General features: G+C 38.4%; 1 protein-coding gene across 5 annotated transcripts in view; it reads left to right on the plus strand.

Moving 5' to 3' along the window:
* Positions 1-17,114, plus strand: part of Zc3h12b (zinc finger CCCH-type containing 12B) — a 200,762-nt gene that overhangs the window by 161,642 nt on the left and 22,006 nt on the right. For 4 of the 5 annotated variants that reach the window (XM_057759265.1, XM_057759267.1, XM_057759264.1 and 1 more), the window contains 2 exons: positions 10,118-10,207; positions 10,859-11,616. In XM_057759265.1, coding sequence (XP_057615248.1) covers positions 11,012-11,616 — 605 coding nt within the window. In that variant the 5' untranslated portion in view covers positions 10,118-10,207; positions 10,859-11,011. The remainder of the gene's footprint in view (positions 1-10,117; positions 10,208-10,858; positions 11,617-17,114) is intronic. The other variant, XM_057759268.1, reaches the window with a different exon arrangement.

Genomic DNA, 17,114 nt, shown 5'->3' on the forward strand with positions numbered 1-17,114 from the left:
AGAATCTTACAGTGTGGCTTTTGAGAAACTAATGAGGTAAGAAATCTAAATTAGAGAGACAAAATGAAAACATATATGCCTATTTTGCTTAAGATGAACTCTAGTTACATCCATATTTACTGCAATGACATAATGTATGTTGTTCTTCATGACTGAATAAAATTCCAATTTGTGTAACACCACATTTACCTTTATTTGTTCATCTGTTATCAGACACCTAGACAAATTATAGAACAATACTATAATACAAATAGAATTACAATAAACATAGATGTTCAAGGATCTATGTGATATTTTGAATTATAGTCCAGCAGGTATATACACCAGAGTGATACTGGGAGACCATGTGTTCACATTACTTTTAGATTTTTAAAGAACCTCAATAATGATTTATATAGTAGCCAGTAGCCTCATTACCTGAAACACGATTAATAGAAGCTCAGGGTCAGAAATTGGGGTTCAACCTGAAGATCCTAAAAGCAAAACAGCGAGACCTCAGTCTGAAATGGCAATCCTGCCTTCTGGAATCTCAGAACGAGACTGTGTGACTGAGAGCTCTCCCTCCTGCCCCCATTTTATAATCTTCTCTAGGGCTGGGATTAAAGGCATGCAGCACTGTCATTAAAGGTATGCACCGCCCAGTTTCTGTGGCAACTAGTGTGGTTACTGGGATTAAAGGTGTGTGTCATTATGGCTACTTAGATTAAAGGTGTGTGTTACCATAATCTGTTCTGTAAGGCTCACCAGTGGGACTGTTTTCCTCTCAGATCTTCAGGCAGTCTTTATTTATTAGCATACAATTGCAATGCCACTACAATTACCTATCCCAATGAGTCCTGCAAACAGTTTTTAAAATATTTTTAACCTAGATGTACCTTTGGCTGGCATTTAACAGCCTGTATCTAAATAGACAATGTGTTCTCGCTATTGGGCAAGAATGTTCTCTCCCTTGGGCTTTATCAGAACTCTTTCACAGCCCTCAAGGATACTTGAGCAAGCAGAGCAGGCAAACTTGAACTCAAATGACTTTTAAGTCAGAATGGACACCAGATGGAAATCAAGTTAAATGTGGGCTACCACAACTGATATCTAAGGATGCTGAACATTTTTATATTTATTGACCACTTATCCATATTTTAAGAACTGCCTGTCTGTTTCTTTAGCCCATTTATTGATTAAGCAATTTGGTGGTTAGATTATTTCATTTTTGAGCTCTTTACATATTATAGCTACTTCTTGGGCATCCATAGTTAGTAAATTTTTTCACATATTATGTAGGTTGTCTCTTCAATTAATAAATTCCTCTGTTGTGCAGAAGATTTTTAATTTCATGACATCATATTTGTCCTCTTTGAATTTATTTATTGAGCTATTAGATTTCTTTATGAAAGTCATTTTCTAGGCTTAAACCTTGAAGTATTTTCTCTAAATTTACTTCTAGCAGTTTCAGACTTACATTAAGGTCTTAGTCATTATAAACTGAATTTTTATACAGCTTAAAAATGTAGAAATACCTTTAAACTTGTTCATGTTTGTGTGGGTTTTTTTTTGGGGGGGGGGTTGTCTCAGAACCACTTGTTGAAGAGGCTTTCTTTTCTCCAAAGTATGTTCTGGGAATCATTAAAACTCAGGTGGGCTGTACCTGTGTGTACTTATTTTCTGGCTTCTATCATAGCGATTAAAAAGGAACTGAATAACCAATATAAAACCATGACTATATATTTTCATATAAATGAGTTTCTACTCTATTTTCATTTTCAAAAAAACATTTTCCTGTGATATATTCAGAAAATACTTTATCAGCCCTCATGTGTAAATGTGGAAGGGGGGAACAGCATTAGCCAAAGAAACAGCCTTTTTCAACAATATAGAAAACACCTTCCAGCTAGGACATATTGGTAGAGTGCTTTTATCTCATCCTTGAGATCCTGGGTTCAATCCCCAGAATATAATTAATGAAGAAACAGGAAAATAAAGGAAGGAAAGGGGAGGGGAGAAAAGAAGAAAGAAAGACAGGTGTTGATTATGATATTTTTCTTCTACATTTTTCATATATTACAAAAGTAGAAATCATATTTTTCAGAGTAGGTGTATCTTTTGTAACTATAGAAACGACACTTTCCGTTTTTAAATATCTTTTTTATTTAGCTAAAAGTCGCAATGCAAAGTTCATTCTGATTCTTGAATCATGCACAGTTTTATACAACTGCTCAAAGAATTGAAGCCTCTTTGATAATATAGTTTAGAAGCATTCAGATATTTTTCAAAGAAGGTTTACCATATAAGTCTTTTTGTTTTGTGCAACCTTAAGATTTAGAAAAAAATTCCTCATGACATATGTTAGTTTTAACCACATCTTTAATTTTTTAGTATTCACTAAGAATACCCAAGTCATAGGCAATTTTGATATTATGTCAAAAATCCTTAATATGAAGTAAGAAAATCCAAGTTGGAATTGTGGTTCTGCCTCTTTTTACAGACTGTAAATCTAGGCAATTGATTTACTTTTACGTAAATCTAGGCAATTGATTTACTTTTACTGAAAATACTATCTCATCAGTAATAAAAGTATAATCCTTACCTCATATAGTTTTTGTGAGAACAAACTGAAGTAACAAATGTGAATGTGCTTTGTAGATAGTAAGTTCCTATAGTAAGAATATGAAGAAAATGCCATAAAATTAACATTAAGTGGATAACTGTCATGTGATGGTCATTGTACTTGCTGTCCACTTACTTTTTATTTGTTGTTCTTAGCAAGGCCAAGACCTATGTGTTGCTAAGAAATAGCCTGGCACTGGAAACCCAGATAACTACTTGGTGCTAGTGAAATTATGGTTATTGGAGGAGAATCTACAACCATTAATTTATTAAACCAGCATGGTCCCTAATGACAGTCTATAAACATTGGTCCTTAAACCCAGAGATAAGTTTAGTCTTTTCCCCCTCATCAACGACACTTTCTTTTTGCAACAAATGGAGCCCAATACAGAAAACCACAACCAATAAAAATGCAGAGTTGTGGAGCCCAGTCCCAGTGGATACATCTACAACATACTACCATAACTAAGGCTCACAAAACATTGTAGAAGAGGAAGCAGAAGGACTGTAAGAGCTAGAAGTTCAGGGAATTTGTTGTGAGATTATGTCTCCTAGTAACATCAGAAGCTCTACTCATAAAGTTTCGCCAACTGTACCACTCAAACATGAGCTAAACAAGGATGACTCCAATGAACAGGCCAAACTTAGGAAAAACCCCATGATGTCTCACAGAGAACTACAGGCAACAGAGTAAAATTGGAAGCAGGAGAGGTGGTTCCTCTCCCCAGGGAAGAACACACCAATTGATTGTCCAGTTAAATGGTGAACCCTGAAAACATACATATATGAAATGTTATATAGACACATCAGGTTACATTTGGGCCTATAAATGTATACACAAATACTTATGTGTCTTCAGTAGTAATGAAAAAAGAATTTGAAGGAGAATGGGGAAGGAGGATAGGGAAGAAATAAATGTAATTAAATTACAATCTCAAACAAAAAATTAAAAAATAAAATGTGCATATAGTCTATCTCTAAAAGGTTCCCTGGTATTCATCAGTCTCAACACTGTTGTAAGGAGGCTTCTAGTTAGTTCCCAGCTGCTTAGCCCCAAAATAATCATATAGAAACTGTATTAATTAAATCACTTCTTGTCCCATTAGCTCTAGCTTCTTATCGACTCTTACATATTAATTTTACCCATTTCTATTAATCTGTGTATCACCACGTGGCTGTGACTTACAGACTAAAGTTCCAGTGTCTGTCTCCAGCAGGGCTACATGGCTTCTTTCTGAATCTGCCCTTCTTTCTCTCAGCATTCAGTTTAGTTTTCCCTGCCGAGCTCTGTTCTACCCTATTAGGCCAAGCCAGTTTCTTTATTAACCAATGGTAGTCACAACATACAGAGGGAAATCCCACATCACAACACTTTAAAAACAAAATATCAAGAACAACAACAAAAAACAGTATAATCTGGAGTCAAGAAAATCACTTAATTGTGAAATCAAAAACATATATTAAATAAGCAATGGAAATATAATCCATCATGGTAGGGAAGACGGTGTCAAGAACACTTTATCTGCAGTAAAGAGAGAGATGAATGCTAGTATTCAGTCCATGACTGTAGTACATGTAATGGTGTCCCATGTTCAGAGTTTGTCTTCCCTTCTCACTCAATGTCTTTGAGACCTAACTACAGATATATTTTTATTATATATATATTTCCTAAATATATAAAATATATGTATATAAATACAAATATAAATAAAACCTTTATTCATATATACAACACATGTATATATATTTATATAAACCTTTTCAGTCTGTATAATGTTATATAATGTTACATGTATATATGATTTAATTGCTTATTATTTGGTATTGAATAACCAATTGATGTGTCATTTCCTAAGAAAGACTATTTCTCCTACAGTTAGCATGTCTTACTTTCCTGTAGTTCTTTGAGTAGGGTTAAGACCTGGGATTTTTCTGTCCTTGGAGATTGGGTCTCCTAGGAACGTCAGAAGTTACACCCATAACATTTCACCAGCATGACCACCTAAACAGAAATTGAACAAGGACAACAATAATAGACATGTCAATGTGGAGCTTTAGTTTTAAAAGTCTTAGATAGCTTAACCCTTCCAACGTTCTGCCAAAGACATACATCTCTACCTTGCACTGGTTCCACTTACTATGTGCGGCTAGCTGTCATTGGCAGATATCGCAAAGATTTGGCATCACCAGCATCTTGGGTTCTACTCTGAAATCCAAACTTCAGTTTAATAACTTTGCAATGAACTCTCAGGGCCTTCTCACACTGACCAGTACCACCACACATTCCATATCTTCAGTAGCTCTCTGAAACCAAAAACCATAATCCATTGGCCTCTTATTCTTGTGTTTTACATGCTTCCTAAGACAGTACCAGATGTACGACTCTGCCAAGTCTAGGAACCATGCCCACTTCGACCTATATTGACAACAGGTTTTGTATGTTGAAGCAATTACTTTCCCAAAGCGAGCAACCCCTCAGGCTTTCTCTTTTCACAAGTTGGAAGCTTAGCTAGGTGAGGTCTTCCTTGCCTTCAGTGTACCCTACCCATTGTTGGAAGCTTAGCTAGGTGAGGTCTTCCTTGCCTTCAGTGTACCCTTCCCATTGTTGGAAGCTTAGCTAGGTGAGGTCTTCCTTGCCTTCAGTGTACCCTTCCCATTGTTGGAAGCTTAGCTAGGTGAGGTCTTCCTTGCCTTCAGTGTACCCTTCCCATTGTTGGAAGCTTAGCTAGGTGAGGTCTTCCTTGCCTTCAGTGTACCCTTCCCATTGTTGGAAGCTTAGCTAGGTGAGGTCTTCCTTGCCTTCAATGTACCCTTCCCATTGTCTCAGTTTCACACGAGAAGGCCTCTCCTCAATATACATGTCCTTAAGCATTAGAACTTATCTTTCAGCACATGCCTTGACTGTAACATTAGGCTCTTTTCCTCATTAATCTGTACATTTTGTATTTCTTTCTTCCCAACTTGCTATTTTTCATTATAGACCAGTGTAACAGCTATTCACAATAACTATGCCACAGACTCAGGGGTAGGCAGCCTTGAAGTTTCCACCATCAAATAAATTAGATCTTTACTCTTTAATTCAGCCTCACATCAATTTTAAGACATAGGCAGAAAACAGCTATATTCTTTGACAAAACATCATGTTAATGAGCTATTTCCTAGTTGCTAATAGAAACCTTCCTCACTGACACCTTATGAGTCAGACTTCTATTTCCCATATTACTCTCAGCACTTCTGTCTTCCAGGCTCTTAGGAGAGCAGCACTTTAAGCTTTTATAGTATTTAACTTTTAATTTAGTTCAAAGTTTCAAAGTTTTCCACATGCCTCCAAAAATTAACAAAGTTTCTTTACGGCAACAGTGCTATGCCTCCTGTTACCATGTTCAGTGTTAGCTAGATTTCTGTTACTATGATAAGTCAGAAACAACTTATGGCAGAAAGTTTATTTTAGCTTATGGTTCTATAGGATTAGAGTCCATAAAGACTGGAGTGGCATAGCAGTAAGTGATGGATAGAATAGAGAAGACAGAAAAAGAAGAGAGAGGACAATCACATTTTGTTGACACAACAGCAAACAGATAGTAAGTAGGAAGGAGGGAGAGGATATGTACTCTCAATCAGTTTCTCCTCTCTCCCTTCTCTCTTCCCAGTTCCTCCCCACATCCTCCCTCCCCCCCCATTTTAAAGACTCTTTACTGTCCAGAGATTGTTACTTTTTTCTTAAAGTGCAATTTATAACACCATAGGCTTTTAAATAATTAAATAAATAACAACTAGGCACGGTTTATAATCAAATATCAATTTTTCTATCTATATCAAATCTCCATTTTAAAGCGACAGACTCTGTCACTGTGATAATTACTCTTGGCTGTCAACTTAACTACATCTGGAATTAACTAAAAGCCAAAAATGGAAGGCATATCTGTGAGGAAATTCTGCTTATTTAAAGTTGGAAGATCTACTTCTATTCTGAATCTTTGAGGCAGAAAGACACACCTTTAATCTGGATATTTAATGCAGATTTAATCTAGGCCATGTCTTCTACTGGAAGCCTGTGATAGACTATGGGGAACTTTTAAAGTGGAACTAAATGTATTTTACATTAGGATATGGCTACAAGCCAATGGGGGGTAGGGAGTGGAATGTGGTGCTTTGAATAAAAATAGCCCCAAATAGGCTCATATATTTGAATGCTTGGTCACTAGGGAGTGGTACTACTTAAAGGATTAGCCCTTGTAGCCTTGTCAGAGTAGATGTGGCATGTTGGAGGAAGGGGTCACTGTGGGTGAGTTTTGGAGTTTCAGAAGCCCAAGCCAGGTCCAGTGGCTCTCTCTTTCTGCTGCTTGGGGATTCAGAACTCTCAGCTTCTTCTCCAGCATCATGTTTGCCTTGATGCTACTTGCCATGATAGTGACTGAAAGGATTGCCTTATTCATGGTGTCTCGTCGCAGAAATAGAACACTGACCAAGACAGTCACATCAGTTTTTCAAATATTTATGTGTATGAGTAGTAACCCTCATGTTCATATGTGTACTGCATGAGTGCCTGATGCTTTTAGAGGCTAGAAGCCATTCATTCACTGGAACTGGAATTACAGATGGCTGTGAAGCACCAAGTGGGTACTGGGAATCAAACCTGGGTCCTCTGGAAGCACAAGTGCTCCTAACCTCCACGCCATCTCTCCAACCTGTATTGTAATTTTTTAAAAAAATATTTATTTATTTACTATGTATACAATAGTCTGTAAACATGTATGCCTGCAGGCCAGAAGAAGGCGCCAAACAGAAAAGAAAGGTGTGGTAGACCGATACGCACAACAGTTTGATTGGTAGTAAAATAAATGTAATTGTGCCATTTGTATGGGAAGGGAAATAACATACTAAGTGAAATAAACCAGCTTTAAAAGGACAAATATGACTCAGAAGGACAAATATCATATTACCACTCATATGTAGAATCTACACTTAAACTTAACAGTAGAAGGACTGTTCTCTTGGATGACATTCTGGTGAATGAGTAAGGCGTCTAATAGTGGATGAGGAGGTAACGAGATAGGGTAATAGAAACAAGAAAAGACTGACGGATATTGTCCATTCTCTCTTATATATGAAATCTAAATTTAAATATGTGTATAGCCCAATGTGGTGGTACATAACTATGACCCTAGCACTTCAGAGGTGGAGGTGGGGGGAATCTGAAGCTCAAGGTCATCCTCAGCTATCAAGTTCTAGACCAGCCTGGACTATATGATATCCTGTATCTCAAAAAAAAAAAAAAAAAAAAAAACAGTATATATAAATAGTATGAAAACAGGAGGAGTATTAGGGGGAGGAAGGGAACCAGAAGTAGTTCGAGAGGACAAAATAAGATAAAGAAGGGGTGAATATGAACACATATACACACTTTGTGTGTGTTACAATTATATATAAATATATATAATTTATACATATATGCAAGATAAAATTATATATATAAAATATTGCCAGGCGGTGGTGAGCACATGCCTTTAATCCCAGCACTAGGGAGGCAGAGGCAGGCGGATCTCTGTGAATTCGAGGCCAGCCTGGTCTACAAGAGCTAATTCTAGGACAGGCTCCAAAAGCTACAGAGAAACCCTGTCTCGAAAAACCAAAGAGAAAGTATCATAAAATATTAAATTGTTTATTAGCTGAAAGTAATTAAACAATGAATATAGGTATAGAAATTTTTTTCAGGTTCTATTCTGAAACAAATAAAAATGTGTGGCATATACTAATACAAGATGTAGGACAAATAATCAATAATTTTCTTTAAATTGCTTAATGGTTTTAAAGGTTGATACAAGCTTATTTTTACTGAGCTAGTTTTTTCTCTTTAAGTGAAAAAAGTTACAATGACTATGATTTCAATAAGAGTTTCTGGTCTGTAAAGCATTTTCTGTGAGTTTTATCATGTGTGTCTTCTTGAACATGGTTGAAATTTTCACAGGATGTCAATGTAAAGAGAGCGAAATACCTGATCGAAGGAAAAGCAATATATAGTATACTATATATTGGAAAGTAATATATACTATACTATTTAAGAACAACAAAAACTTAATAATATATACCCAAAATAAATATGAAGTCCTATAAATGGTTGTTTTTAAGTGATTTTGGAGCTTTGCATAAGTACTAGACGAAAGTGTCAGTACATTTTGTACACTAGATATTATTCTGAAGAGAACAAAATATAAATCAATCAATGCAAAACTTACCAAGAAAATGAGCTTGAAAGTTCAAATAACCCAGATGAATTGGAAAGAAAAATTAAAATTGGCATCTCTGCACTGGGTAATTCACTGAAGTCAAGTTTTTTTGAGATATGATCACACAGTGTAGACCAGGCTTGCCTTGAACTCATGGAAATATTCCTGTATCAGACTCCAAGGACTGGAATTACAAACATGAGCCACCAAACTCAGCTAAAAGAAAAGTGTAAAGCCAAAAATAGTAGTGTAGTCACTAGAGGAGTTATTACACACTTCCTTAATAGCAGCTCAGAAAGTTAATTTTTGTATTAATGTTTTCAGATAAGACTCTCAAAGTAAAGGAATAGCCATAACACTGTTAGGCCTGTTCGTAGCTTTTCTTCTTGTTTGTATAAATAGAATTAGCATGATCTGGAAGTCTCTGGTATATTGGTTTTACAGACAACCGTATTTTAGTTTAGTGGGCACAGCTGATGCCTGAAAAGAGTTCCCATGCTCGCAGATCTACTATCCTTGCTCCACTTTCCTTCAAAACACACAAAATGGAAGACTAGTTCAAGAAAAAGAAGCCTTTCATTTGAAAGAGAGCAATCTGGGGTACATGGAGAGAGAAAGGGTATGGGAAAAATCACGTAATTTAATCTCAAAAATAAAAATATGGAAATAAATAAATAGGCTCATATGGTTGTCCATTCCTTTAATTCCATGACTGGGCAGGCAGAGGTTCCTGGACTTCAGTGAGTTCAAGTCAATCCTGGTCTTTGTAGCAAGCTTAAGGCTAGCCAAGCTACATGGTGAGAACCTTCTCAAAAATAAAAGTAAAATGTAAAAACAGGACTGAACCAGTTGTGGTGACTTACGTTTATAATTCCACCACTCAGAAAGCTGAGTCAAGAGGATTCCTATGACTTCAAGGCCAGCCTGGGCTACAGTGACAGACCCTGTCCAAAAGAGAAACCTTGTGCACTATGGAATCTGCTGTTTCCTTGGCGAATTTGCATTGAGAATTTACTGCATTCTATTGACTTTCCCAAGCATCTTCATCACTCTTCTTATGTAAGCTTGTAATGTAATTGCAATTATTCTGGTAGATACCAGGGAATGTCTTCACCTTACACATAAGAAAAACTCAAATTCCAAGAAGAGAAAAAATTAGAACTGAAAACTGTCAAGACAGGTGAAGTGCGTGCTAGAGAAGGTAGAAATAAAATTGTCTAATTCTCTTCTGTAATTAATTTTTAATGTTTATCAAATAAGTTAAGTTGATTTTTTTTTCTAATTTACAGGGTCTCCCTCTGTTGCCTATGGGGAGGGATATCTCTCCCAGGGCTCAAGGGAACCTCCTGTCATGGCCTCCTGAAATAATGGGACTTGAGGTATGCATCACTAAGCACAGCTCGTCTGCTCCTTTTGTTTACCAGGTACAATAAGTAAAAGAGGTGGCAAAGTATGTTCAGGCTTGTGCACACACACACACACACACACACACACACACACACACACACATATATACTTTCCCACATCTGAAACATCACTTTGTAATTTTCCCTTGCATGATACATTAGTTGTCTAAAAGCAGTTTTAATTTTTATTTGGATTCTCTAAAAGATGAGATTCCTGACATTTTGTAAAAAGTAATGATGAGTAGATTCTTCTCAGGACTAGATTGCATCTAGAAGAAGAAGGATCTGGAGGGGTTATCTAGAAATACTTTGCTAGCAAAAGGAAAGAAAAAGAAAAAGAGTCCTGTCTACAAACCACAAACACACACACACACACACACAGAGTCTGTAAGAATTCAATATCTCTCAAATTTGTAAGAATAACTAGCTGTGCTTTCAGGCATTATATCTTTATTACCCCAATTGAAATTTTGTCTGTAATTATGAGAATTAATGATTCTCTATACCATTGTAAACAGAAAAGTCAAATGCTAAAGAATCTGCAATTTCTGAGGGAAAAACTGTGTGTTCTGTTTTTCCCAGAAGTTTATTATATATGATTATGCTATATGTGTTTGTTTGTAGAGACTGCCTAACATCTGAACACACACAACCAGATAAACTCTTGTACCATTGCTACCCCAACATTTTACTCTAGTGGAATGCCCCTGTACATGGATTCCAAGCAGGTTAAAAAGAAAAACCGCTGATTAGATCTCTGAAGAGCCAGGGAACGGGATGACGGCCACAGCTGCAGCGGAGACATCGAAAATGGAGAAGAGTGCTTCCAAGGAAGAGAAGCAGCAGCCACGGCAGGAGGCCAGCACAGAGCCAGGCAATGCTGACCCTGAAGACTGGATGAGCTCTGAGAGTGACCCTGAACAGCTGGGCTTTAAGAGTGGCCACAACAGCTGCCAACCTGCAGATACTCCGCGGAAGAAGAAAGAGATGCCCTCTAAGCCACATCGCCAGCTCTGTCGGTCACCCTGCCTGGACCGGCCAAGCTTCTCCCAGAGCAGCATTTTACAGGATGGGAAGCTAGACCTGGAGAAGGAATACCAAGCCAAGATGGACTTTGCTCTAAAGCTGGGCTATGCAGAAGAACAGATTCAATCAGTGCTTAATAAACTAGGCCCAGAATCACTTATCAATGATGTATTGGCAGAGCTTGTCAGACTTGGAAACAAAGGTGACTCAGAAGGGCAAGTCAACGTGAGTCTGGTGTTGCCCCGAGGGGCTAGCTCCAGAGAGATCGCAAGCCCTGAATTGTCTCTGGAAGATGAAATAGACAATAGTGATAACTTGAGACCAGTTGTTATTGATGGAAGTAATGTGGCAATGAGGTAAGCCCGGTGTATTTTTTCATCTCCCTTTAAAATGGAAATTGTCTTGCATTGCAGAGCACTATGAGAAGGTCTTACTTGTCTGTGTCTTGCATTCCTATAGGTGGACAGAGTCTAGAATTACCCTTCCCTTGCTTTCCCTTCTCCTCTGGAATTGCTACCAATTCTCCTGCAAGTATTTTTGACAAAACATTAAATATTAGTGATGCTTGAACAGAGACAAAATATTTAGTGCCTATGTCCTGTCCTTTCTAGATTAATCATTCTCAAAACTGCTGCTTATGCATTGCCAGTTGAAGGCTTACTTTGGAACTTCCCATAATTCCCAATCATGAATACACAACGCTGGGATCTTTCTACCTTCAAGGCAAATGTGTGATGTGGACTTTTCTCCAACTTGACTGCACCCCCCCTTTTTTCCTCCCTCCCTCCCTCTTTCCCCCCTTTCTTTTTCTCTCTTTGGTTTTTTGAGATGGTTTTCTTTGTGTAGCTTTGGAGCCTGTCTTGGAACTTGTTCTGTAGACTAGGCTGGCCTCAAACTCATGCCTCCTGAGTGCTGGGATTGAAGGCATGCACCACCACCACCACCACTCAGCTATTTTGGACTCTTTAAAGGTCTTATAAATTATTCTGGTTTCTATACCTACTACCTGGATTCATGTCATTTCCCAGCGCAAAAACATGCTCCTTTATTGTCACACCCTTAAAATGCAACGTGTGTTTTTTTCTAAACTTGGTGATTGTGGTAGGATAAATACTTGCCTGCTAAAGATATCCATATGATAATCTCTGAAGCCTCTAAGTCTGTTAAGTATTAAAATAGACATTATATATGTATTTAACTTGAGTTTGAGCTGGGGAAAGTTACCTTGTATGATTAAGGATGGCCAAGAGTTGTCACTAGAGGCAGACCACAGGATCAGAATAAGTAGTAAGACGTGCTAGAGACACAATAAGTGAAAGTAAGAAGGACCTGTGACCGCAGGAATGAGGGTAGATTCTAAAAGCTGGAAAGTATAAAGAAACATCTGAGGCCTGAAGAAAGAAAGCAGCCTTGCCAAAACTTCGGTTTTAGATTTCTGGTCTCTTCAACTTTCAAGGAGTAATTACTATACATGTAGCAATTTGTTATAGAGCGACTAGGAAACGGATACACTGACTCCCGGTGAGACTGAACTAGTGTGATCACTGTGGCAGTCAGTGTGCTTGTTCCTCACAAACCTAAAACTAGAACTACCATCGGAACCAAGTGTACCCGTCCTGGATAGATAACCAGATAACCGAAGGATCCAAGAATGCCATAGAGATAGCTTTGCAGCTGTGCTCATTGCCACACTCCTCAGAAGAGCCAAGATAAGAACCAGTCTAAATGTCCACAGACCAATTCATAGATAAGGAAATTGGGATGTCTACAGAAAAGAGTTTTTCTTGATTTTGTTTTGTTGTTTGTTTGTTTGTGTTTTGGAGACTGGGTTCTCTGTGCCACAGCCCTGTCTGTCCTGGAATTCACTCTGTAGACCAGACTGGCCTTGAACTCACAGAGTTCCAGTTGCCTCTGCCTCCGAGTGCTGGGATAAAAGGCATGCACCACCGTGCCCAGCTCAGAATAGAATTTTGTTTGAAGGAAAATTGAGTGAGATTATCATTTTAAGTAAAATAACTGAACTCAGATTCAGAAAGAAGAAAAACTGGATTTTTCTTCTTTGTAGAGAATAAAAATGCATAGCTCTTATGTATGACACATAATAGGGAAGGAGTATGATGGAGGAGGAATGATTCTAAACTGAAGGGAGGGGAGAAAAGAGTGTACTGAAATGAAAAAAAGGAGATTATCACATATTTTTTCTTATATGCATAACCTAGGCTTACATATATATATGTAGATATGTTCTCCCTCTCTCCCTCTCTCCCCCCCCCCCGTGTGTGTGTGTGTGTATGTTTGTGTGTGGTCACACCACAGCAAATGAGGATGCTAATGGGAGGAAGAAAATCATTGAAAGGCAAGAAGAGGGAGAATTTACTAGTAATTTTTCTCATTTATATGGCAAGAGCTGACACAAAAGGATGAATGCTGCTGTTCAGACACTGCTCTTTTATTCTGTCAAGGATGGCGGTTCATTCAGAGTGGCTCTTCACCAGTTAAGTCTTCCTGGAAACAGCCTCACAATCACAGCCAGAGATGTATTCTCAAGGAAACTCCAACTCCAGTCAAGTTGACACTCAAGATTAGTCTCCACAGCTCCACTGCTTGTCAACTTTATAGCCCAATACATAACTTTAAACCATAACATTCTGGCTCACAACCCTTAAGTCTCAGTTTCAAATGCATTTAGTTCATTCCAACACTATTCTAAAGCATAAATTCTTTTCTAAGACCCAAGAAAATCTCTAGATCTGAGCGGTGGTGGTGTAAGCCTTTAATCGTAGCACTTGGGAGGCAAAGGCAGGTGGATCCCTGAGTTCAAAGCCAGCCTGGTCTACAAAGTGAGTTCCAGGACAGCTAGGGCTATACAGAGAAGCCCTGTCTTGAAAAAGAAAAAAGAAAGAAAAGGGAAAGAAAATCTCTTAACTGTGAATATCTATAAAAATAGAAAACAAGTTAGATCCTACCAACATACAAAGCTCCAAAATAAACATTCCCAATCCAAAGGGGGAAAAAAAACAGATAATAACAAGGAAAGATCATATCAAAGCAAAAGTAAAACCTAGCAGGAGAAACAGCTTGATTAACCTTGATATCTCACAGGTTGTACTGATGATGGCTTCATCTGAGCTCCAATGAGCTTGAGAATCCCTACCCCTCCAGGACTGCTACCTGTAACACATATAGCTTCTCTTTAGTGATGACTCCATTGGTCCCCTCAACTTTTCTCCGTAGATGTCGTTATAGTGCCAGTACCTCCAACATCCTGGAGTTTCCATTGCAACTTACACTTTACCTTCCCTGTTTCGTGCAGTGGACTTTTAGGGTCACCTTGAAAGTAGATTAACTGGTCTCAACACCTCTCAGGAATCTTGGTACAAAACTTTCATTTCCTATGTCTGTAAAAGCATCAGCCTGGTGCTTCCCAGCTCATCTGGGATATCAAGATGTGGTCTAGCTCCATTCCATCATGGCAGTATTAGCCTTTGCAGGCCTTTGTTGCTGAACCTCGGGAAATGCTTTCCCAGACAGTTTTTTTTTGTTTTTTTTTTTTTTTTTTTTTGAGCAGAGAAGCCCTTCTGCTGCATTTTCAGTTCAGGTTCTCTCCTTACAAATGTTTTTACATTGTCACAATATGGAACCTTACACAGGGGAAGTCTTTTTTTTTTTTTTTTTATTCTTTTTTACTTAAAATTTCCAACTGCTCCCTACGGGGGAAGTCTTGCTCTAAAACACCATGCCTCCTCAAGAGTGTTTTCTCTTTAATGAGCCTAGTGTCGTTAACATTCACAGATGCTTTGTCTTCACCTTCTTTCTTCGCAGCAGTAATCCTACTCTTTTCTTCACATTTTTCATACCTTTATGATCTTCATTTTCCTTTTTTAAAAGATTTATTTGTATATTTATTTGTGTGTAAGTGTGTCCATATATGCATCTGACTGCAGGAACCCATGGAGGCCAGAAGAGGGCATTGGACCACTTGGAGCTTAAGTTACATGCAGCTGTAAACCACCTGACTCTGGTGCTAGGAACTGAACTCCCAAAATTTTAATCATGACATTTAAATTCAGTCTATTATTCAGTGAATTATAGCAGAATGGGGCTCAAGAAATGGCTCAGTCATTAAGGGTCCTGGGTGCTTTTCTGGATGACCCAAGTTCACGTTCTTCAATATTATTAATTTTTCTTTTTATTTAACATTGTTCTTTTTCCTTTTCTATGCCCACATTCCTTATTTTATTTTTTAAATTAAATTTCTCCTATTGAATGTGTAACTTTATAGCTTATTCTACATTATCATTGCCACTTTATTTTCTATAGTTATTTGGCTTGGCTAGATTTAAATTGTTTAAATTGTTTCTTTCCTTATGATTTAGTTTGGTGGTGTTGGTTGCACAGCAGTTTGGTTCTTTCTCTTTCAGTGTTGTGGTTGAGACCTCAAAATAAGGCTGATCAGTAAAATATCCCCAAAATAAATGAAGAAGGGACACTCACCTCAACAAATGCACAGATTAAAAATTTTGGTGGAGGAAATTTTGAAAGAGAGTATTATTTAGGCTGTAGCATAGTTGCTGCTCACTGCACTTATGCACATCTACAGTAAGATAAAGAAACAAGGAGAGGGGCCTGGAGAGATGGCTCAGAGGTTATTGCTTGCTGCTCTTGCAGAGGCCTGGAGTTCAGGGATTTAAGACCTACTCCACAAGTTGAAACCCATTTCTTGCATGTTATTGGGGTCTAGAACCTGAAGGACAGGTCATAGATCCTAAGGGAGAAGGTACTTTTATTATTTTCCTAAATGAGCATAATATTAAACTGACTCCTAATGATTTATCATTATACCTATAGGCTAGTATGTAGGTCAATCCTCATCAGAGAAGCTTTTTTAGTAGATGGTGATTAACACAGAGACACACAACTGATGAAGGTGCAGAGAATGAGAGGCTGTGGAATGGTCAGACCTAAGTGAGATGTCTATATTACACCCACACACACATACACACCTAAGACTCAGAGAACATCGCAGAAAGAATGTAAAAAATATAGGTGGTGGATGTGTACAAGGAAATCATTCTGGACACCTCAGGGAATTTGAACATATGAATTCACAGCACTTGAGACAACAAGCACAAGATCTATGCAAGTTAAAGCCTGACAAATGTCTAGCACGGAGAGGGGAGTTCACTCAGTCCCACTCCTAGATAAGCAGTCATTAGTGTAGTGGAAAAATTAAAAATGCTGCAGGATCCCCGGTGGCAGTAGGCAGCAGAAATGCTGTAGGTCCCCAAGCGGTGGTAGCGGGCCATGTGGTGGCAGGCGGCAGGCCCTGAGAGCAGCCAGTGCCAGGCAGAGACAGCTTCTGGTCCCCGAATGGTGGCTGGTCCCAGGCAGGGAGACATGTGGTGGGCGGGCAAGAGATGGAGACATGGATAGGCACACCATGCAGAGTGAGGTTATTTAGGGGGTTATGGAAGGGAAAAGGAGAAGGGGAGAAGAGGAGAGAGAGAGACAGGAGAGAGACAGGAGAGAGAAGACAGAGACAGGAGAGAGAGACAGAAGCCGGGGAAGGGGGAGAAGTGGGGAGAGAGGCAGAAACAGAGGGACAGGGAGAGAGAGAGAGCTGAGGCTGGAAGCTGAAGATCAGCCTGCCTCAGAAGATAGGGAGGGAGTGGGCGTGGCTTGTCTCTTAAAGAGACAGAACAATCATTACAATTAGCACTTGATAGCTTCTAGGAAAGGAAAACTTAATTTTTTTAGGGTTATAGCCCCTTGTGAGAAGACCAAACTCTAGTTAAGACTAACCATCCAAGAATATATGAGCACCATAATCTGTACTTAATGGATTAATAAAAAT

The sequence above is a fragment of the Chionomys nivalis genome, chromosome X (assembly GCF_950005125.1).
Source record: "Chionomys nivalis chromosome X, mChiNiv1.1, whole genome shotgun sequence".
Taxonomy (NCBI): domain Eukaryota; kingdom Metazoa; phylum Chordata; class Mammalia; order Rodentia; family Cricetidae; genus Chionomys; species Chionomys nivalis.